The sequence below is a fragment of the Anopheles marshallii genome, chromosome 3, assembly GCF_943734725.1.
Source record: "Anopheles marshallii chromosome 3, idAnoMarsDA_429_01, whole genome shotgun sequence".
Lineage (NCBI taxonomy): Eukaryota > Metazoa > Arthropoda > Insecta > Diptera > Culicidae > Anopheles > Anopheles marshallii.
The window spans coordinates 40,405,079-40,430,291 of NC_071327.1; the positions used below are offsets into that span (position 1 = coordinate 40,405,079).

Below are 25,213 nucleotides of genomic sequence, written 5' to 3' on the forward strand. Positions count from 1 at the left end.
CCGGGAGCTGATACTGTTGTTTTGCCGGCACCAAAGCTTCCGCCGGTGCTGCTGCTGCTGCTGCTGCCATACCTCAGCTTACTAAAATTACTGCTTACGCTAACCAGCAGCGGAGTAGTTTTGCTCTTGATACTGTTACTTCCCTTGTGGGGGGCCGTGGCCGAAAACAATGCGATGGTACTAGATGAGGACGGGGCAACGGTTGAGCTGCTATGGCTACCACTATTATTGCTACAGCCACTAACGATCGCTGACGCAGTAGTAACGGATCATGAATTTTGCTTCACCACTATTACACCAGGCCTGCACTGCTGCTGCTGTTGCAAAAGTTGTGCGGCCGTTGTGAGCGTGTTCGGATGCTGCTGCTGCGGTATATTCGCTGACACGACGGAACTATTGGCCACGATCGTAGTTGTTGTCGTCGAAGATGCGGCGGCAGGTGAATGACAGTTGGAACCGGCCGGCAACGTGGCGCTTCCGGTTGGTGCAATTGATACGGAAATGATCGAACCCGTCTGGGGCGTTACTGTCACGACGCTAGGGGCAGCAGCGGCGACTAAATTGGACGCACTAGCCGACGGAAGTACAGCACTTGCGGTTGGATTTGGCGCTGATCGAAACTTCAGGTACGGTTCTAGCTGACTTTGACGGTGATCACGATCAGTTTTCGTCTGTATTAACGGAGTCTGTTGTTTACTCGCTGTTGTCAACGCCAGTGGAACTTCCTGCATAGGTCTCTGTTGTATAGTCGATTGGGATGTTACTGTTGGAGGTTGAGTGGGTTGAGGTTGTTGTACTGGTTGATGTAATGACTGTTGCTGCTGCTGTTGTTGCTGCTGTTGTTGTTGCTGTTGATGTTGCTGTTGTTGCGTTGGTACAACTGCATCAAATGCATCACCTTCGAGATGACGGATTGCTTCAACTATAGTTTCGAGGTTGTGGCGGTAGTTACAATTGAGTCGAGGCTGCTGGACAGTGGCTAAACTGGCACCTGTTCCGACCAGGTGCGAACCCGTTGTTGACACTATCATCTGATCATCAGTAACCACAATCGAAGAAGGTGAATCGATACGTTCTACTTCCACCTTCGGTTCAGCTTTGATAGCTGCCTCTAAGATGGAAGGGTAACGATTTTTCTTAGGGGGCAACGTTACCACGGTCGCTTCTCCTACTGCTGGCGATCGAGATCGGGACCGTTTGATATACAACTTTTCCTCCTTCATCGGTATAACCAGCTGTTTCGGTGCTGCCGGGACCGTCTGCATAGAAAGTGCTTCTTCTATCAATTCACCAGAACATACGACTACATGTTGATTCTTTCCCAGGCTGTTAGCATCTAGGGAGATCACTTGCATACCGCCTTCCAGTTCACCAGGAATACGCGATAGTTTGCCAGCTACGGTGGTTCCACCACTACTGACCGGTTTATGAATTATCGAAACCGCAACATCTTCCGGAGCAAGTGATGATACTGATGATGGTTCGTTGCTGATGTCGGGTACAACCAGCTCCGAAGATTCCTGATACTGTATCCTGGTGGGATAGAGTTGGCGTTCGAGTGCTTTCAATCGGTCCTCAATCAATAGTTTCTGCCGTCGTTCTACTTCAAGCTGATGTTTCAATTCCAAGTAGTCTTTTGCGGAAAAGTTCACCGTCGTACATTGTCTCCCGTGGGTAGTGGATGGGCTTGAGATCATTGTCGAGCCTGAGTGCGCGTTAGATAAGTTACTTCCGTTCGAGGTAACACTCACAGCGCGTAACGACACCGGTTCCGGCGACATTGACCCTAATCCCTCGTCCGATGAATCTGATACCGGCTGCGCGGTAACGATGGTGTCGATTTTACGCTTTTTGGCAACGGTTGCCACTACCGTAGCTCCTGGTTGACCGCTTCCACCAGTTCCAACGTTTGACACCAGCTGTTGCTGTTGGCAGACCACCACAGCACTGCCATTTGTCGCATTGCTCGCTACAGTTTGTGTCGCAGTCTGCGATGGATCTGGAGTTCCATTGTGGTCTTGTTGATCAATTGTCCGTTTTAACTGACAGTTTTGCGATAGTAAACGAGTCTTTTCTTGTTCTAATGAATAGATGTATTCGGCGGTCTGTTGCAAAATCGCGGCCTGAAAGTAAAACAATCATAAGAAACAATCAGCAATCATTAACGATCAAATCGTGATTCAAACCAATACTATTATACTATTGAGGCAATACCTTTCTTTCGAAACAATACCTTTTTTTCAGCACTACGTGTCTTGTAGACCTTTTAAAACTACAATAAGTATATTAACTATATAAAGACAAGGTTAGCGCTATGGATTCCATGTAATAATGTAATGTAATGCGACACCTTCATAAGGTGATGACAGGTGAGGTACATTTTAAAACAATACATCGAAAATTTAAAAAAATCGCAAACAATTACTTGTTGCTAACAAAAAATAACAATGAACACGTTAGATCACTTGGGGCGTTAAAACGGGGTAAACGAAAATCCAAAAATGAAAACATATTACACAAATGTTCGTTTTCATTGACCTCCTCTGTACATTGCAGAAATTAGATCGTCCCGCATTTTTCATTGAAACGCTTCTTGTCTACCACCGAGATATTTCTGTAATAATGTTCTGCGCATGCTCATCCCGATGATTTTTATCTTTTTTTATGCTTTCTGCTCCACACGGCAGTCGTAATCACACTTACGGCGAGGTTTTACACAATGTGCGCATCACACTTGCAGCGTACACGAGTCGAAACTGACATGACCACACCCAATGCAAAACGATGAAACCCGCTACCAGCGAATTTTAAAAACCGATTTATTCCGCATGTCTTTTCCCAAAACCCCATTTAAAACTCGTCATCCCGTTTTTGTATGCTAATTTGTGCATACTCTTTCTTCTGGTTCCTTGTTTCTTGTTGTTGCATACACACTTTATTTATGGAAGGAAGTTTCAGATGATACAAATGCTTCGCGTGAACCGAACAAGGATCCAGCCATAACATCAGCACAACGTGCTCAATTGTGAGTTGACCAAAGGGGAAGGGGAAAATGTTTCATTAGTTGAAGGTTTAAATCATCTTCAAACCTTCGTCGCTTTGCTATGCAAATTCATTCCAAATGCTTGTCCCGCTTATCACAGACAGATGATAAAATAAAATGTTTGCATTTGGAATGTGTGTTATAACTGATCGTTTGCAACGAAACTGCTTGAACGAAAAGTCTTCATTCTTCACAAATGTATTGTTTTCTCGTTCTACTCTTCAGAAACAGTTTCGCTTTCATCATAGGGCACCAACCAAATGGGAGCGATTAAGAATCATTAAAAGATTGGTACAGTGTATGACTGGTACCAGCAGTGAGCAACGTACATTTAAATGTACGTAAGTCATGTTAATGCTTGGCACACATTACTGTCAAGCTGACAAGACTCTAGTAAATCATAAATTGGCATTCATTATAAGGTCATGATCGTTGATCATTCGGTCCAAGGTACGATGGACAATATTATATTTTTCCAGCACCAGTGGACTGGAATTAGCACAGCTGTTAAAAAACCTCTTTAATGGTATATCCGGCGGTCGTGTCTCGGGTCGTGTCTATCATTAAGGTTATGAACGTCGGAATAATCAATCGCAATGATCGTTGCGTAGCAGCTTTTTTAAGATTTAATATTTGTATATAATAATTATCGACATAATGAGTCAATATTACATTGCAAACAAGATACACAAACAAAATAAAATTTAAAAACATGTTTCAATTCTCATTTACAATGCAACGTAATAATATCCTATGGATAAAGAGTAAAATTTGCTATGCGACATAATATTTCTGTTTATTTCCCCTTTTTGAACAATTCCTGACAGAAAAAGTCGATCTTAAACATGATTTTAATTTCATTACCATATTGAACAATAATAATACATAACTGAAAAAGGATAATTTTATAACAACAAAGAAACTGAATTACAACTTGATAAAAAAAACAGACAAGAAAATAAACAAAAACACAACGTCACATCAAAACATTGAACTTGAAAATTCAAATCCATTTCGCTCACAAACACTCGTCCACACGAAAAGCTTCAAAAGCGTTACTCTCGATCTTTGCTTGGAATTTATAACGAGAAAGTGGAACGATGGAATAGGAAAAATACAGACGAAAAAACACAACACACCATGGCGTACGCATGAATCAGTAACGCAGGGCCAACAGGCATTTGTGAATGAGTTTAGCGTTTTAAACCATACGCAACTTTCGGCGCTGCCGCCTGACGATGAATGTGTTTAAAAGACCTTACGCATCTTATGATTATGCCCGATCGCGAACTTGTTTTGGTGAACGCATTATTCTTCTCCGTTTCACTACGGCCGCTTGTTCGTGGGCAATGTTTAGAAAGACGGACAAAGGCACAACCGTAAGAATACACAAGTCTCTCTACGCACTTTGCGCCATCAGCCCACCCAGCAGCGCGTGTTGCGCGTACGGCTGTTGCGTGCGTTTCGGGAGGAAGTTGTATTTCTTCCTACGTTATCTAATGGCTCTCGCTGCTGGCAAAGAGAAGAAGCAGCAAAACTATGTTTGCCGGATATTCTTTTTTCGTACGCAACGGTCGCTAGTCAGTTTTGGATCGAAAAGAGACTTACAACCGTAGGCTGGTGGTGGTTCGTGTCGATATCGTGAGCCACCAATTGGTTTTCGTTGTTTGCTACGCAAAAAAAAAATACACACTCTTCACAGATGGAGAGAGTAAGGGGGTCATGCCCCTCAGAGAAAAATTGTTTTTAATTCTCTTTTATAAGACTGCCTTGTTTTACTGATCATTCGCATATTGACAGGTGCGTATGATCGTGCACGTGATGGATAGAAAGAAGAAATGAAGTTAATCGAAGAGGAGCGGGATTTTTAAATTTTAAATTCATACACGCGTATTGGAGAACCATTGCTTAAGGTGGTCGCAACGGTTATGCACTGTTGGGCGGAGGAGATAGGTAACAATGGATGGGCATAATGGCCGTTTTGACTTTTGCCCTAGCCTATCCATCATGGAAGAGAATAATTTCCTTTCTTTGTAAATGCCTTGGCGGGTTTTGTTTTCTTCTTACATTCCACAAGATCTCCGCTCAGCAAAAGATACATTGTACACCCTTTTTTTCTTAACATGCCCCCTCCCCCCAACGCTTATACATATGTTTGTGTGTGTGTATGTGTGTATGTAACTACAAAATACATTTTGCCACAGGAAGTTATTTAGCAAATTGTTCCATGCCCCTTTTTGCATGCCATTTTCGCTGACCCCGTTTCCCTTTTCAACCTCTATACCCGAATTGCTCGCCACGATCAAACTTCTGCGCAAAATTCGCAAATCTTTACTTCCGCAACACCTGCTGCTGCTTACTACCCTGCTACAGCTACTTAGCAGTAGACCAACCGATTCATCCAGTATTATCCCCGCCAAGATTTGTTCCGTTCAATGTGGTGTTGCCGCCGCCACGTTTCGGGAGCTGAAATAAATCTGTGGAAACCGAAGCGTAAAATCAGATACACAGCGCGCTGGCATGCAACATACGGCCAGGGAAAGAATACAACTCAACCAAACCAGCTGGAATTTGCACAGATGGTGGGAAGTCGAACGTTCCCGCCGGCCCACCCGCCCGGGAACATGGATGGATGGGGTGGGAACCGCGGCGTTCGTCCGTTTCATTGCGAATTTCATGGGCTTCTCTCGCCGTAGTAAGTGAACTAAATAGAGTTTGCTAATTTTTTTTTGGCAATTTCTCGTTCTCTCTATCCCTCTCACATACACTTTTGACGCCACTTTTCGGGAACAGATTTCTAGTCGCTACGGGTACGCGGTTTTTTTTATTTGGCTCTACTACGTTGGATTCGCAAGTTCAGGTGAACAACCTCTAGTGGCTTTATGCTCTTGAGAAGAATAGAGAAACTACGCCGTACAGCATTTCGTTTCCCGCTAGATGGCAATTTCGACAGAAAGATAAATAGAAGCAAAAAACGCTTTCGCGGCAAACTCTAAAACAACCCTACCATAAACTAAACGTGAGATCGGAAACGTTGATTTTGTCTTGGACTTCGAGTTTACTCTTACCTTTCAACAATCGCGCGGATCCGTGCGCAACATGCTATAAATCATAGTCTTTGTAAACACATACGTTTCGCAAAGTTTTTATTATAATAAAGTTAGTTGGCAAATTTGTGTTTTGCGGGATCAGATTTTCACATGTTTTTACCGAACGTGTTTGAGGCGAGCTCTCATAAATGTTGTTATTAAAAATTTTCATATTGGGGCGGCCGGGTGGCATGATACTAGCGGCGCCGGTCTTCACACGAACGGACCGGACCAAAATCCCATCCGGGCCAATCCCCCGCAGCAAGGACTGACTATCCGGCTACGTGGTAAAATAAGTCGATACGGCCAGGCTGTTCTAACGAAGAAAAAAAATCATATTTTATATGATGCAAGTGCAACAACTACACAGAAATTTTCATATCGTGCATCAAAATATCGCGATGCTACATGAATTATAGACGCTTTCATTACCATATGCCTCGTCTTTGCAGAATTTTCCCATAGTGTCTTGCTTAATGAATCTCCTGACAAGATTTATGTCAATCTTCCACATTATGAACCGACTTTTTTAAATATCTTATATAGGTAAAACATATCGGCTTAGTCTCTTAAGACTATCAAATATATCAAGCACTGTTCCTGTACTATGAATGTTCAATTGCTTAAACCAGACAATGCGCACGTAGACTATTCCTCCTTTCAACTCCTTTCCCAGTAGCGTTGAGAGTTCCCACACACCAGAAGAGCGGCATGACTCTCTTTGGAAGAATTGCGAGTATCGACTATCGAATCTAGCAATGTACAATACTTAAAGTTAAGTTCAAGAAACAGCAAAATCTATAGTTAGTTCAATACTAATATCCTATTTTCGGGACAACTTTTCATATCGTCGGCCATGGGGACCGCAATTCACACCACCCCAAAATCTGCGAAATAGTTCAAAAATATCCAAACAAACTTAATCGTTTTCGTCTAGCCAATGTTGCCTTCCCAGATGATTCCCTCTAACCCAATACGTTGTACATTGGCTAGACGTGTGGCCTTAGAGTAAAAAAGAGCGCATCGACAGCCGGAAAGCATTATTCCCAGTGGGTTACAATTTACTATATTTGATACAGTCTGCTGAAATGTGAGAAGCGAGCAGATCCCTCCAGATACGAGTATCCACTAATGGAGCTCCAATCCGCATCATCTTCCCAAAAGCCTGTCTGCTCCCCGTACATGTTACGTCAATGCGACATCTCCGGCAGCGCCCCGTCTGCATTTCCTTCCCATTTGTTGAAAGAGCTTTATGTTCTCCTGCACTTGGTGTTTGCTGTACATAACAAACGTAAAAAAAAAAAAAAGGATTCACTCCAAAGAGATGCGTGGTGGTGACCGTGCTCTTCTGGGGAGCATAAAAGTGACCTAAATTAATTACAATCCACTGGCGTAAAACGTACTACGTTAGTCATATTTTGGACTTGGTGCGTTGTATTGATAGACACAGTTTCCTTTTTGTTTGTAAAATCGTGCAGATAATGATGGTAAAATCTAAATCTTTATTGCATCATGAACACGAACGCAAAAAGCACACGATCGGCGAACAATTACTAAACATGTCTGAGAGCTTTCGAAAGTGCCGCTGTTAAAATGGGCGTTGTCGCAACGCTATCATACTGAAATATATTCAACAGTCTGAGAGCTATATCCTTTTGCGGACACAGCTGAGAGTTGAGAGTCAATTGATTTTTTGTTTAAAGTTTCCTGCAATCATCGAGTGCTTCAGCTGTGGGATGCGCCGGTGTATGGGAATGAAAAGGTTGCGAAAAGTCAGCTTTTTCCCAGTGCCACCACCGGTTTCCAGCATACCAATAGGGCGCGCGCATTGGTAGTTGTGTGTTGCCATAGAGAGCAGCAGATTTTTCCATACGGAAGTTCCTGTAAAATTTTCTCCCATTTAAACCCACAGCCACATGGCCCGAAAAAGCCAGCCTCCCTACACCATACGTCAGCCCGGGCGCGCGCACCTAAACGTTCGCAAGCCGTCGCAAAAACCGTCCTGGATGTGTTACACCACTGTTACCAGCTGTTTCGGTGTCGGGTGATAAGAATCGAAAACGCTTCCGAAATCCTGTGTCAGGACATAGCCAGACGAAACTGTTCCCATCATTACAATACCATGGACGGTTACAATCATCATCATCATTCCTTGTGCCTTATCTCTCTCTCTCTCTCTATCTGGCCATACAGTAGACAGACAACGAGTATAAAAAAAAACTACTATTACCACTCGGGTGTTGGCTCATCACTTTATTTACTAACCGGGGAAAAATACATAGCTGCCGCATATAAAGCCACGATATGACGGACGTGATCGAACGCCGAGACACATCAGATTTCATGAACGCATGCGTCGTTTTACTATTTTCTCGCCTGAAGCTTTTTGAGTATACTCCCATACCTCCACAAACACTTCACCCCTGGCTACACATATGCTGCGACCATATGCCTTTTCTAGTGTCTTGAGAAAAATCTGTTACGACACAAACCTACCATGTGGAATGATCCAAAGTCTCACCACTGCCTTTATTTGTAACACGACAGTGCTACTCCCTTTTTCATGTTTACTTACAAGTTTTTCCGTTCCATTGTAAGTCAAAATCATATTTACCCACTGCAGTAGTGTACTACAGACTAAGAAATGTTTCGCATTTAAACGAAAGCGGAGAGATGCCACATTTTCATTTCGCTCACCAAAACGGGCATGAAAGAAAATGCGCGCGTTTCGGCGCGCTTTCTTACCAGAGGAACATGACGTAGCGTAGGCTGGCAGCAGCTCAGTTTTTAGTCTCGGTTTGCTTGCGCGCTTCAACGTTCGCTCTCTTCCCAACTCTCTTCCAACCACATTGGTACTGTCTCTCTTTTCTTCATTCATACCTAAAAGGACCTACCATACAACCGTACAGCACAGGATGGTAGTAAAATCCGGTGCCTTCCCATTGGAAGCTGGTGCCAGCCAGGCTCGGTCAGCGTAATATCATCTGTTTGGAGTTTTCCCATCCTTTCAATGGTTTAGTAAGCGCGCTGTATTATGTACGCGCTGCTGTGTGTGTTCGTAAAACACGAACATTGTCTCACACACGACCAACCAACCAACAGGACATCACATTTTTTGCGCCAAGGATCGATCGATAACAGTTTACGCCCGCCCGGTACAACAAACGAGCATTAGCCAGCCAGCACAGCACATCAGCCGTCTCCATGCAGGACGGGTGACCACAAACATGGCACACACAAAAAAAACTATGATGCTCCACGAGACAACAATTTTCGAATGATTTCTGAACGAATTTTACAAACTGTTCGCTAACGCATCTTAGCAAATTTATGCTTTAATTCCTTCTAGTAAGTTGTTGAAAAATGTTACATTCAGTTTCGATCATTTTATTACATTAATGTAATTATTACTTTCATCTTTGTTTTACTCTTGGCTGTATGGGAAAAAGATCACTGCCTAAATGAGTTAGTTTTTCATCTTGCCTTTACAATTTGTGAATACTTGTACAATTTAAAGAAACAATTTTACATGTGATACAAAAAATACACTTTTCTACATTACAATACATTCTACTCTCATCCATTTGTTCCAGTTTATAAATGGATCATTTATTCGATTGGATCTCGTGAACCGTTCTGCAGTGAATTAGCTTGTATGGTTCAATGAGTCACTTGTACCTAGTTCCGATTGACTATTTCTGAAATACAACCTACCCTCGTTAGTTGTAATTCGAAAATCATCAACTCAAATTCATAACCTGCCCAACTCAAAATGCCACACCTAACAGGCTCACTACTATGCCCCATTAAGATTCTACCACCATCATCGCGCAGCACGGGTAAAGCTATAATGAGGAAAATTAAAAGAAAAATCAAACCTTCTCCCTTTTTATGGCCGCCACGTATCATCCGCCGTCGTGGAAAGCTTTTCATTCCAGCGGCGCCTCCACGTTTTGTGCACTGTTCCTTCCCACACTTGATTCGAAATGCACCTAATCACTTATGGTTTTCAAAACTCAGTGAACCCTCGAATATACCTGGTGCCGCCGCTTGCTTACCAGACCGGAACACGAGCACTATGACTCTATATATACCCTCCCCCCCTCCTCGCGTATCCCCGAAATGTGAGTGGCACCCAAGAAGTTCTCCAGTGTTTTCAACCTTTTTCCCCCAAAATTGGACGCTTGACTTACTCGGCATGTGATGGTATGCTCAGGGCTAGAGTATTGCCAAGTCGACCGAAAACACACCAACAGTCTTGTTGTGTATTCTCGGGCGATCTCAGGTTTAGATTTTCTTCTTTTGATAAAAACAATTATTGCTTCAACATTGCTATTTTAATTAACTCCCCAAAAAAGTTTTCCAACAAACCCAAAAAGAAACACAAACCCCTTATTTGACAGGTGATTAACATATATTCATATTTGGAATGTATCGCTTCATTCATAACCTTCTATCAACTAGAGCGATAAAATTCTCAAAGGTTCAAAGATTTTGAAAATGCTTATACAATCAATCAGATCATGAAATATTTGCATATATCCTTGCGAAAAACAGTCTATTCAGAGATGTTAATGTACAGATTCAGAGCGGCCCATAAATAAAATGTCAGATGAAAAATGGTTCACGCGACAGAGCTGGTTCTAAATCCTATTCAAGAAATTACTTCATAACTTTCTGCTCAGCTACACGGATAAATTAAATTAAATAAAGCCACAAATACCATAGTGGAGCCAGAGCAGAAAGAAACAATAATTTACAACTTAAATCTTATTATCCATCAGGCAATCAGAGTCGGATAAAATTATACTATTTTCATTCTTTCCAAACTACTACATCAATTAGCTCATGCTTTAGTAGCTATGGTACTCCTAACCTTCGCAATATGCGGAAATCGTAGCATGTGCTTGTCTTGCTGCTGATTTATTTTCGCTTCAACCTCACGCAATCGAAATTCACGTGCATGCACACAGTACGAACACAAAAAGGAGTAAAGAAACACAAAACAGAAGAAAACGAAAACGACGAATATGCGAAAAACAGATGATGTTGCGTTGGTATATACGGTGGTCTTTTTATAAATCTGCTTGCGCGAATTGATGCCACGCAGAAGGTGTCGAAGAAAACGCAAGAAATAATACAGCGAAGACCGAACTGGACCTTTGAAGTGAACGTGGTCCAAACTTCGAGAAATTGCGCAGTATTATTCCCCATTTATCCTCTCTTTTGCTCTCTTAAGCTACTTCTCGTAAATCGCAAAACCACACGCACCAGAAACAACACTCAGACCATCAGATTTTATCCTAAACGGACGCAATTTCAAAGCTTTTAAAAAGGTGATCAAATCACATAAGTTTAATTTTTACCTTTAAAATCAAAAACAAATAAACAAACAAACAGTTCAATACATATAACAAAAAGAGATAAATGTTTTCTTGACACGATAAAATATGGCAAATTGACCACACACAACGTGAAGCAAATAGCATTTAAAATAATAAATTTACTCCACATAAAGAGAATATAAAACTGGAGGATACAGAAGCGAAACTAGATAGTGGCTAGTATAAGGCTACACGTTACGTATCGTGCAGATCATGTGCAAAACTTAATTTTTGCACATCTACTTCCTCCACTACTTTCACGTCGACCGGCGCCGCACAGCATCTCATGGTCAACCCGAAAAAAACCCGCGTGACTGGAAGGGAAATACGCAAAAACCCGAACGCACCACCAACACATACCAAGGCACGATGACGAGCATCAACCGCAATAAGCAACAAAACCTTGACTCTGTGCCGCTGCTGGTGCGAAAGCATAAAACATAGCACCGTTCAAACAAGCTTCAGCAACGTAGATATCCACCATCCGGCAGCGGACAGGAGAGGTGGGATGATGAATGGAGCGTGCTAGTGCGCGGGATATGGATGAAAAGTACAGTTTGGGTTCGCAAAAAAAAGTCTTGATGCACAGGCGTTACGCGCCAAATACCAAAAATTCGATCGACTGTATCACACACACACACGTACGATCATTCGTCGATCATGAATGTAATGTTTGGTTTGGTTTCACATAGTATATACGGGTCAGCAACAAAGCTTTCATCGATCGTACATAAGCACATGATCGTTCGCGCCTTTTTCTGTTCATCCGAATATCGATCATTTCGATAACAAAATAACAGGTTTTATTTACACAAGCAAACGAGTAGCGTGATCGGAAATGTACAGAACATTTTGATGGACAGGAAAGTCCACAGTTTTATTATGCAATTATTTCAATGTGACAATATTTCCTTCCAGTTTTATGAAATTCCACAAACCCAAACATTATGTTATATCGTCTTTTACCGGCTTTCTATCGTTTCTGCCACACTGACAACTGCCGAACGTGCCCGGAGAACATTTGGAATGCCGGTTTTGCGCGGGAAATTCATCTTGTAACCGGTTCCCAGTTCGCAAACAGTGGGACAAACCATACCATAAGTTAGAAAGCTAAAACTTTCAGCCTGTATCTGTCAAATAATCCGATCTTTATCATTCTGTACAGGTTCGTATAGAACGTAACATATTGACATAAAGAATGGCATAAGGGATCATTTTTGAGGAATTACAATTTGATAAAAATCATTTAAAGTTTATAAACCTAAAGCTAGGTTACTTAAATCATTTAAAACAATGTATAAATCATATTCAGAAAATAATATATGTTTAGTTGTTTTCGTCAATGAGTTTGTTTTACATTTTTAGCATACGGGAAACTTAGCCTAACCTGGTTCAGACTTGCTAGAAGAATGGTTTGTTTTGACATTTGTCGAACATCTGACCGAAGCTTTCATTAGGAAAACAATCTAATCCTTTTTCCCTAGACTTAGCTTGGCTTGTCATTTGTATGTGGAGCTGTAAGCAGATAAGCCTGAAAAAGCATTCAATAAAAAACCGGCTTAAAGTATGATTCCGGGCAGTAGTAGAAAACGTAGCATCGTGTTATTCGGCATCGTGTTGTTTAACGTTAACGTTAATTTTTAACGAAACGAATTTAATCATTAGCACACAACACGAATCATAGTGGCATCAGCAGATGCAGTTGTTGACAGAGTAACGACCAGAACCAGTTTCTTCCAATTGAAGCTAAAAATAATCTCCGGTGCGTATGAAGAATCGGCAAATGATGAATTTAAATGTCCACCTGTTTCTACCGTGTTGCATTTTGCGCCTCATTATTTCCTGTACGACTATCAAATCTTCAATACAATACTTCAAGGTACTTGATGAAGACAAACATCAAGTTAGGAAGAAATCGTTGAATATCGTGTTTGAAGTTACTATAGCACACATTATAGTATGAAATATAAGAATATAAGAGCAACTCCGTAATAAAACAGCAACAACATCTAGAAAATCGGGGGAAAGACGAAGTGTGCTTCATAACGATGACGCGCGTTAAGAGCCAGTTTTAAAGGGAACCTAACCTTACCCGATCTGGAAAATAACAAAACAACACCTGCTGGGTCTGCTGTTGCGCAGGAATCTGCACCGACGAAAGCAAAACACCATATGGTTTTGTTGATGGGCTGACTGAACACGACATGCCATACATTGTGAAGGCAGAGCGCAGTAATGTATACTTTCGAGGTACTCGAATAGCTTAGGAAGGCTTCACTTTGCAGGGATTGGTTTTTTTCTGTGACTACTAGCTGCTAAAGTTTAAAATATAACCGCAAAATGGAAAAATCGCCTGCGAGTAAGAATCAAGTTATAGTTCTTCCAATTTCATCCGCCCCGTAGTAGCACACCTGCATCACATCCCCTTCTCTCTTGGTGCATAACTGCAACTCTTTCCGCTAGATGGCTGGTTAGCTTATTCTGTTGGTTGGCTTGAATGGCTTTGGCATCGTAAATCAAGAGACACCACCCCACCACACTGGCCAACACCTATACCCTCTCTATCCAACTTCCCAGAGACGCGGGAAGACTTAAGCTGTCGGAGAACGGAAATGGATAAGAAGTGGAGAAAACGAGAATGAGAGTGCGGTCTCCACCGCCAACATGCAACCCAGCGGTTCAAATCCCTGGAACAAGATGGACCGTAGAAGCAGTGTGGCTTGGCGCGTTGCTTCCACCTTTCCAGCAACATAAGAAGCAGAAGAAGGCCACAATAATGTGCGTACGTGCGTATGCGCTGTAGACACTGGGAAAGCGCGCACCTATACTACGGCATCATGGGACCGGCCCCGCTTGTCCGTGGCGCTGATGTGGGAAACTCTGGAAGAAAGCGCTCTGTACGTCGTCTTCGCGGCGTACTCCAAGTTCCAGAGCCCCAGGGCGCAGTGTTGGGATGCAGCACAACACTACACGCTTGCGTACAAGTCACTCGCATCAACAGCAAGTAGCTGGTACAGTAGTATGGGTGAGTGTACGCGCGTATATAAGAGGGAAGCCGGCACTCTTTCTCTCTCTCTCGCTTCTTTTTTTAGTGCCATCGCACGTTCTGCACAAAACACATGTGATGATGATGATGCCGATGATCGTTCTCTATCTCTTTTCCCCTGCTTTACCAACCACTGCACACAACACCCAGACGTCGCACACATTTCAACACATTCACACACACACACACCAAGCATCATCATCATCGTCACCGCTCTTCGCTTGTGAGGTGTGTAAGCTCCCGGGTTTTATTATGTTTATAAATATTTCATCTTCACCCTGCGGGCTTCACCCCACACAATCACCACACCACGTGCGTCAGTTACTCTTTCCATCTCTTTCTAAAAGCCGCTTTATGTAAAAGCATGGTTATGCCGCGTTCTACATAATACCCAGAGCCGCACCGCATCAGACGCGCTCGACGTACGTACGCACACACTAATACACGCGCCGAACCTGCGCGTCGCATCCATTCCCCTCTCTTCCACCTCCTCTTCCACAACAACCCCTCCCGCTCTCATCTTCACCCTCGCACACACTCACACCCCACCCCTTGCTCTACTCTTAAAACGGCTGTTCCATAAACATGGCTTGCTATGCCGCTTCGTGCGACCCGGCTGATGATGCTGCTCTCTGTGTGTTGGGCTGAAATCGATGTGTTTTTGACGGTACTGTACTTTTCCTTGCCGCGCGCGCTTTGGTTTCATTTTCTTCGTCGTCGTCGCCGGCGTGTTTTTTTTTTGTTCTTATTCCGTCGATTCGTTCTTTCGGTTTTATTTTGTTCTTTTTCCGCTCCATACGTCGGTGCTTGGCGCGTTGGCCATAAATAAACGCAAATACAACATAAAATGAGAACGCGCCCGACGTCATCGGTCAGCAGCGTGGAGAAAAAGGTACAAGCCAGGAGACTAGAACGCGTCGATGAGAGCGCCCATTCGCAGAATCGAACGACGAGCCGGCGGTGGTGTGGATCGCTTCAACGCGCGTTAATTTTACGCGTTTGGCTGCGTCCGTAGTACTGTACCAAAAATACATGGCCATCATGTTTACGTTCTGGTTGCGCGGGGTTATGCGATCGGCAAACTGCATTGAAGGGTGTTTGACCATCTAACCACCACAACGCGGCGCAGTTGCCAGAATTGCATGCCACATGCGTCCACAACCATATTGGCGGTTTGCCGGTGATCGAATTACACACAACCAGATTTTCCTGGAATTCGTACAAACAAAAACACGACACGCCATATTTCAGTGCCTTTCACTTGACGCGCCGGTTGGGTTTTGCAACAACCAAATATAAAAAAAAAAATGTATCCACACATAGCACGAGATGCGAGTAGGGGGACATTTAATGCAAAATAAAATGTTGCCACGCTGCAAACACCAGCACTTCTCGATGACAACAACAACGGTACACACACTGGCGTTGACTTTTGTACATTAGCATGGGTGTCAATCACCTCTTACCAACTAGTCTTCATGGGCGAAGTGTTCTTACACGCACCGTGGCCATCAAAACATTACATATCATATCAACCACCTGTAACGTGATCGTATCGAGCCATTGATCGATACCTCAAATTGGTTTTGGTTTAGAGCAATTGAAAATATACATAAATAAGGTTATTACTTTTCCTAATTATATTTGGGAGATACATTGTTACAAAATAATAAATCAATTAAACTGTTTAAAGGGCTCATACATACATCACAACAATACCTACAGTAGATTACCATCTTACAAAACGTCAAGATAATATAAAAAAGCATCGCATTTACCTGTAAATAAAGAAAGAAGAGAACAGAAATAAAATTAATATAAAACTCGAATTTGACAGTTTCATACTACTTAACATTAGTTGTGTTTAATAAATCAGCAAGGCTCTTTTTAAAAGCGACATTTATGTGAATTTTGAGTCGTCGTTCAAAATATTCATGAACCTTCATAAATTCTAAGAGAATTCCTGAATCATTGACAATTCATGAATCTTTAGAATAGAGATACAGAATCATTTATTCATTACAAAGTTTCATTTAATTGTTTATTTGATGATGCCTGCATTTGCTGCCATATTGTCAGTGCAAATAATCATTCTGATATATTAACTTGAATCAGATTCACCTTGATATATTCTGCTAGGAACTTCCATTTGTTTGTTCAGGTGCAGAAGGTCTAGACAATTAAATGACCAAAAAATATGTCTACATCTAAATCCTTGACGATGCAATAAAGTCAATCAATTTATTACTTTATTCTAAACCATCTGATCAACAAACACGATTAATCGTCTGCGCTCTAAAAGATCAATGAATAATGAACTTCATTATTTATTTTATGTATTTTTAATCTTTTCAGTCAAGGACGAGACTTTAGTACTTTTATTTGCACTGAAACCTGAACAGGGTGAGAAAATCAGTCATTAGCAAAGGCCACTGCAGATAAGCCCGGTCATTAATGAGTATGTAGCGTATACTGTTGCTTCGGTGGAGAAGAGACCGTTGAACAAGTTGAAGGTTGCCGGCCAGCAATGCAAATCAAAAAAAGCGCAACACGATCGTGACTCTTCTGCATATCGGTTCCACTGTACATTTCATAGTTGCGCATCATGCTTAAGGCTCGCTGGTTGACGTGATCTCTCTGTTGCCGTTCGATGTGTAATGGCGTCAGAACGATAGTTTCAGATTTGATGACACACATTTTCGATGGTTTTTTCCAACAACTCCCTCCAGCAGGAGAAGCAAAATTCCATTGCCACTTATCGCCTTAACGCTTATCAAATCACGAGAAGCTGACAGTATGCACCTCTTTCCTACAGTGTGTGTGTGTGCGTGTGTTTGGCTGTGCAAAGCTGGGTCGGTGCGACGTCGTGTACCACACCCTTCTCAAAACGAAACTACGCACAGCTGAGACCACATTCAAGCACTACACGAAGCAGACGATCAGCTGACCGAAATGAACGAGCGCGCATCTCTCGCTTCAAAAAGTACTACCCACTCACCTCAGCTGATTGTGCGACGCCATTTTACGGGCGACGCATGTGACATTGCTGAGCAGACACTGTCGCTATTTGCTCTATTTTGAATGCTAGCTTTGAGCCGTATTTTTGCTACGTGTTATCACCTCTAGTGATCGGAGTTACCACCAGGATGGAAATGATTTCGCAACAACTCCTCCGTTCACCGTTCGTAACCGGAAATCGTGTAGAATAGACTGCTCTTGTGCATTTGGCGTTTTATTTTTATAAGGCTTTCATCCACTTTATCTAACTCACATTTCATGAAACGTGATATCAACTCTGCGCCCTCTGGTTCGCTTATTCCTATCACCGCGTAGTATCATTACGTTAACTTGAAAACGTTATCGCTTCAGGTTTTTTTAGATTTTAAACCCCTGCGAACCATTATCTATGACATAACTGATTTTAGACAAAACACATACACGTACAATTATATATCAAATAGACGAACTATGGTGTGGAATGTGAACATTACATTCACTTTACTTTTAGCTACAGGAGGCTAATTCTCGATAAAGTATCGAGAAATAGGAGATTCATCGAATCTGCATATTTCATGGAATGAAATGAAATTCCCACCAAAGGCGGTGCAACAAAATAGAAAAACTGTCGCAAATGTTGCAACACATTCAGCCACGTGGTGTTTTGCGCACATCCCACACACCGGGGGCAGTATACGCGTATCAAGCAGAGCCACCTTTCACAAATACCAAACTGATAATCTGTTCTGTTTCCGATCAACCGGATTTCGCTGGTTGGTGGTTTGGAACTCGTGCGCGCGCGAAGTAGTTCGCGTGATCTTCCCATCGAGATTTCGACGCGCGCGATTGAATGAAGAACAAGAAGGCAGCGTGGAGCGTATAGACTTGTGTTGGAGAGTGAGAGATTGTGGCCCACAAGTATGGAGAGTAAATGAGGAATGTGCATACATTCCATCACTTTCGAAACCTCTGTGCACTTCCCACACAAACTGGCCAAGTTGTAAAGCGCGCGTGATGGTGTTACAAACCGACCGAAAATCAAAACAAACCATTTCAATACAGCATTAGAATACCGCATACTACGTTGGGTGATCGTGCGAGTGAACAGTACACCCGTTTCTCGATCCCATGCAGTCGATCCTTCATATTACTCCAAGATCCAAGAAGATGATCCACCTTTCTACACCAGCAGTTGTGGACAGCAGCAAAGGAAAGGTTCCAAAAATGCTCTACTCGCTCCTTCTTTATGATTTCATCTAACGAGATTTCATAAGGAATTTATCTCGGGGTCCACAACCGCAGAACCTTCGCCACACCAACAAACGGCACAAGCCGTAGAAACGAAAGGGATCGACGCAGTTATCACCATATGTGTGCACCGTTGTCTCTGTATGCCGGTCAACGCCGGTGTCCAACAATGCTAACAACCAACGGGTCAGCATATCCGCGAGGCAAACGGCGGCAAAAGCCTAAGAGAGCGAGTAAATAAGAAATAACAAATCGTATTCGCACGATCGAGGGACCGCGGAACGGAGGAGCCCCAAGCCCCAATGAATGGAATGTGGTTTTCGCTGAGATCTCGCTGGAAATACTTGCAACTTGTTCCAGAGGGCCGTAAACCCCACACACTGACCGCCTTCTCTAACCCCCTTTCTTCTTCTACATTACTTTTCAGTGTCTCGCTGGATGAAATCCGTTTCCTTTCCCTTTCATACCCTTTTCTCCTTTCCTCCTCCCCTGTACTGTGTGGATGTGTGTGTGTATGTGTGTATGTCTATCTAATGCCCTTAAGGAGACAGGCAATTGGGTGTCACTTCTATCGGCCCTGGGCTGCTGTGCACAGCCTATTGCCCGCAGTTACAGCGCACTGCTGATGCATGCATGCTGTGTCGTGCTTGGAGGCGTTTAGGTGAACTTGTCGCTTCTGGGCCGACTCATGGACAAACGCGCGGTCGAGTTCGTTGGCCCTTACACTTTGGCGTTCGGTACGACGTGCGATGGAATTTGTGGGTAGCCTTCGGAAGGTTTGGTTTAGGTCATCCAGCTTTGCAAGAGAGCCGCTGTGGTTCAGCTTGTGTATGCGGCTTCATGCCAACCGCATCACGTCGGCTACCACCACCGCCTGGTGGCATTTAAAGCTCCATTGATAGAAAAAACAGCTGACTGTCAGGCTGACGCTTGGGTCGTGGGCATTATTCGTACGTGAAGCGAACAACACACAAACACCCAGCGTTGAAACACGCACACAATGCAGAGAGTGAACGCTTCTCACGGTGGAAGCTATATTTAGCTCCATGATAGATCGTAGGAAAATCCGATCATGATCATTTGAATGCCAATCGTATAGATACATTCTAGGAATCTTTTAAGCTGGAATTTCATACATACCTACTCAAATGCATCAATGGATGAATGGAATACTCTATCGTATGGTATGTGCAAAGCATTTGAATTATTTCAAATTAAAGCATCATTTATTGCTGGAGATTTTGTTTAGCAGAAGGGGATTTATCTACTGTTTGTAGTTTTAACCGAACAATTCACAAATTCTATCTCTAGTACTTCAGCATTTTTATCCATTCATGGTATGCAATATTGGCTGAGTCCAGTTAAATGTATTGCATTGCTTTTAATCAAACTGTAATGATCATTAGGTCATTTTTTACTCCCTGATCGCATCTTTCCTCCGTTGCCGGTTTCCACAACCGAAGGAGTTTTTTTTCTCACACAATCAAGAAGTGAAAGTGCTCTTGCTGTTTTCTTCGATTCTATCAGAATGGTTAACGACGGTAGAAACAAGTTAGTTAGCTGCCTCCAATCGATTCCCGCTTGGGGAGGATAATAACGAAACGTATACTTATACAGCTGGGCGGTGAGAAACGTCTTGGAAACATCACTAAATAAAGAAACCCGACCGAAGCGATGATAAGCAACGAATGGCGCATGCTATGCGAGCTGCTACTACTAGGCACTGCTACTAATACGCTGAGGTTAAGTCTATCGTCTAGGTTTTCCCGCATGGATGAGTTTTCGAGTAATGTAACGGACTGCATTTGGCCGTGAAACGAACGTGATCTACACCAGTTGTGAGCTGTTAATCGTTTTACCCTATCCGCACGTCGGCGAGAAGGTGGTGATCCGGGATAGAAACGAAGGCCCTTTACACTACAAGCACCAGTACCGAGTGACCTCTCCTCCAAAAGCGGGACTTTGGCTAGACCGGAGGAAGGCCGACAGGCACGTCTGTACACGCTTGCTAAGATGAACGGCGGGTGGTAATCGATTGACGAGTCACGAACTAGAAACAACATTCCACAAAGATGCAACATCCATTAACGATGCTTACGTCTCGTCGCCTCGGTCTGTCTATCTCCGTACCAGTTGGCGTTGGGAGTGGTGATGATCGTTTGCACTTAGATCTGTGTTGGTTGATTCACTATCGACTATTGTTAAATTTAGTGGCCACTATCAAACCTTCTCTTTTCCTCCTCATGGTCTATTTGATCAACCGACGAAACTATCCTCAATTTCATGATCCTATCATCCTATTTGAAGATAAGCTAGAAAAAAAACATTATCACAAACATTATTGAACTGGTTGGAGTATGGATAATGATTCAAAGGACACAGGCTGGGTATTCACCACAGAAGGATCCTTCAGGATGAAACAATCCATGGATGACGGATGTCCATCGTTATTGATCAACCCAAATCTCTGAACGAAACATATTCGATTTTAATGCCTCGCAGCAAATTCGTTTCACATCAACACCACAGCTCTATGCAACGGCATTACGCTCGCAACCGATTGCAACACCATTCACCGTCGTTGCAATAAATGGCAATTATCATGTTAGCGGTATTAACATCTCCACGATAAACAAGGTGATTAATTTCAATATGAAACCACGCTAGTTTGTTGACTTGTTACAGAGCAGATTGTGGGAATTTTAGGCATGCTTCTTACAGTTTTGCAGTATGGTTGGTTGTTAGATGATAGGTTCATAACGATTACACTTCACTCGGCATACGCGTGTTTATAATTAAACTTTCAAACTATTTGTAATTATCCATCAAAAATTCAGCTTACACGGTGAATTATAGTTTAACCTATACTTTAAAAATACATTCGTTTTAAGTAACGTTCAATCAATTTGATGTTATTTCTTCATCCAAACTCAGAAATAATTGTCAATCCAGAAAGACTTCAACAGCTGACGAGAAGACGAACTCCTCGATAATTTGACAACCTCATTTGATGTGATACGGAACGAATTGTTTTGTTTGTCTTTGCTCGAACAAAAACACTAACTTAAGCAAATATAAATCACAATTTGACTTGACGGTAATCTCTAACTCTATGCATTCTGCTTGTCCTCCCTTAGACCACCTGTTATTTTGTGGGCGAATGGTACGTCGTGAGCAACACGTGGTAGCGCAGTGGTAAAAATACGCACACGGCACACAGTGAATGATGGCCCAGTGGGTTTGCAGAAACACGCAAAAATCTCTTCAAGCTATACTATATAATGCAAAAAAAAAAAGCAACATTCATAGGTCAACGGACTAACAAATTTTTTTCATTTTTTTTTTTTGTTCGTATGGTTTACTCCCCAGCTTCCAGTTGTGGACGATCTTTCCCCATTTCCATCGCCATTCCACTATCGCGTTGTTTGTGCCGAAAACGAATGAATGAGTGTAGTGCGCAAGGTGAGAAAGTGTGGGTACCGGCTGGTGGCTTTGCTGATGACGATGATGATGATGGACGTGGCATGGAATGGGTTTTGCCGCGTTGTGGCGGTGAGCTAAAAATAGCTACCACAATGCCGAAGCTGACGGGAATGGGAAAGAAAATACAAACAAACGGTCAACTACACAACGGCTGTACCGCAAAGAAATCAATCAAATACGTGAAAAAGCTACACAACAACATAACATTTGTGCGAAACTTATTCGTACCTGGGTTGCAGACGATATGCATAAAAATGGTTTTGTTGGTGTAAATACTGCACTTCTAGTGAAATTGCTCACTAAATGTTTGCCAGATACTAAAGTGACATGGAAAGATGGATTTGAATAGTCCGTTGTGAACAAACATATGAATGAAACATGACATATGTCATTGAATTGTATTGAATTCCATTCATTTCCATAGATCTTCAATCATATAAAAAAAATATTCAAATTCATCTGCAAAAAGAATATTTTTCTATTTTCTCAAGCAAGTAATACAGAAGTACCATCGAGTTGAAGTGTACAAGTGCATGAGAAAAAATCATCCAATAAGGTAAAAAGCTCCCAGTCAGAATCTCATCAGAAATGACCAAAATTTCAGAGGAATTAGCCTTATTATCAAAATACGTGACTGTGAACAGAGACACCGATGATACTTGAACTTGAATTTTGAAGGTCAATGTTGGACAGTAAAAAGAATCTTCTATGAAGCTTCAAAGATGTTACTCTAGAAACAACATAAAAAGCACATATACTTTCTACTGATTTTTATAATGTTTACATTACTTTGTAGGCAGTTTGCAAATTTCTTTCCTCGAATACCAGAGAGCACACTACTGTTTCTTTATTGGTAGTGTGCAACAGAGAGCGATAAAAAAAATGCTCGATCATGCGAATGCGCTCAAAACTACAAAAGCGTTCGCGCCCGATGATGATAATGGCCTGTTGTCAATGATGCAGTCGAAATGTAAGATGATTTCAAATGATGATTAATACATTCCAACGTAACGTACAAAAGAGTGGACACACCTCCCTCTGCCCAGCGATCAACGACCCCAACAATCCAAAAATAGATCTGAAACGATCAATCTACCCCGATATAGTAGCGTGCCCAGAAGAGTGGATGAATAAATAAGAGTGTTTACATTCTTCCTTATATATATCCTTCCCTTCCTTGTGCCCACGATCGCAATCCACTTTTCAATCAACTGCTGCTCCCCTCGTCTAGCGCCGTGTTTCAGTACGTTCTTTTCGATCAAATTCGGCGTGCGGAGTTTGGCGCACTTTTGGCAGCATCTCCCGCTTGGCTGCTTGTTATATTTCTCTGCGCGTTTCTCGTTTGTTATTTTCGGGTTTTTCGTTTTGCTCATGGACCTACGGAAGAAGTTGGAAGCAAAATTGTGCTGCATGCCAAAACGTCAATTTGCGAACTGTCGGACACAACACAAAAAGGGGGTTTGGTGGGCAACACGATGATTTTGAAGAAGAAAAAAAAGAGAAAGAGTGATATGCTAGAGAGCAATCCCTCCGAGAAATCATTTTTCTATCTCCTTATATGTGGGCTCATACGTTTGGCAAACATAAATAAACCGTAGGGGATTTAAACAGGACGTCGTGTTATGATGCGTCGTGCAGGTATTTCATGTGAAGGTGAGTTCTCCCAGCATTCCTCAAGTAGTAGTATTCCTAGCTCAAAGTTGAAAACTGGTTGCCAATTGCCTATTTAAACTTAGGTTAGAATTTGGCCACAATGGATGAGATTTTTATTGAAATGAATTGAAAAATTGAAATTCGTGAAGTTGAAAGTGGAGCTAATCAAAAAAAGGGCTCAAGTTTTTCGGCAAACACAATAACAAACAAACATGCTCTATATTAAACGAATACCACACAGATATAGAAGAAGCAAGAATCACAAGCAACCGGTAAACTGCTTTCAAAACAGTTCACACACCGCTTTTTGCCCGTAGCAAGCACACAGCAGACACTACTTTTTGCCAAAAGGAATGCGCTCCACCGGAAATGGATGCCCGCTTTCTTTCGCCGTTCGCCGTTCACACAAGATACACATTTGTGTCCACAGTGCTTGAAGAAGAAGTCAATAACGAACACGCACTAAATAAAGTAAAGCATAGACGCAGTCACGCTGCTCGTACAAGAATAGGTGCATAGATAGTTTTTTTAGCGGCCACATAACGCCTCCTCCTTCTGCTGTTGCATAGAAAACTAGGAACAGCATTTACCGCTGCAACCGTGGCGGTGTGTTTCATACATCGGTGCAAACGCCAATCTTGCCAGGGATTGTGTCAGGCGACTGTCGTGTCTCGTTTCCGTCAAGACATCCATTTCCCGGGAGAAATCCAAACGAAATGTGTGTTTTGAACGAGCGACACTCACAGTGACTCCTCCGTTTTCGTTGTGTGGTCGGAAAGAAAACTCTTCCAAATGTGTCGCCCCGCTTAATCAATGCATTTCACACATTCCCTGCCATTTCTCTAACAATGGTAATGTTGTATTTTAGTTTTCGCAATAGCGTTGGCGAAACAACCCTCAACATGCCCACCACCAACATAGATCTCGATGCACATTTGAAGGGAATGGGGAACATCCGAAGAAAACAAAGCAAAACAACAAAAATACGTAAATACCCATATACAACCCACAAGACCCAACAATTTCAGCAACAGCTGCTACTACTAAATGATAATGAATTATTTTCCCAAGCACCTTAGTATGTGCGATTTTATTGTCACTCCGTGCTCCGATCGGGTCATCGTAGATCTCTCGTGCTTAAGTCAACCCACATTATTTCTTTGCACCACACCACATCGGTTCTTCTAAACGATGCTTTCTTTCCCTTTAGCCTCTACATATGGACTAATCGCAGCAGTTGCACACCGTTGCTGGAGAACGAAGATGCCAT

At 42.5% G+C, this 25,213-nt stretch overlaps 1 protein-coding gene across 1 annotated transcript in view; it reads right to left on the bottom strand.

Moving 5' to 3' along the window:
- Positions 1-269: 269 nt before the first annotated feature.
- The window catches only part of LOC128711790 (transcription factor SPT20 homolog), a 72,554-nt gene continuing 47,610 nt past the window's right edge, over positions 270-25,213 (bottom strand). The window contains exon 3 of the mRNA XM_053806676.1: positions 270-2,123. Coding sequence (XP_053662651.1) covers positions 270-2,123 — 1,854 coding nt within the window. The remainder of the gene's footprint in view (positions 2,124-25,213) is intronic.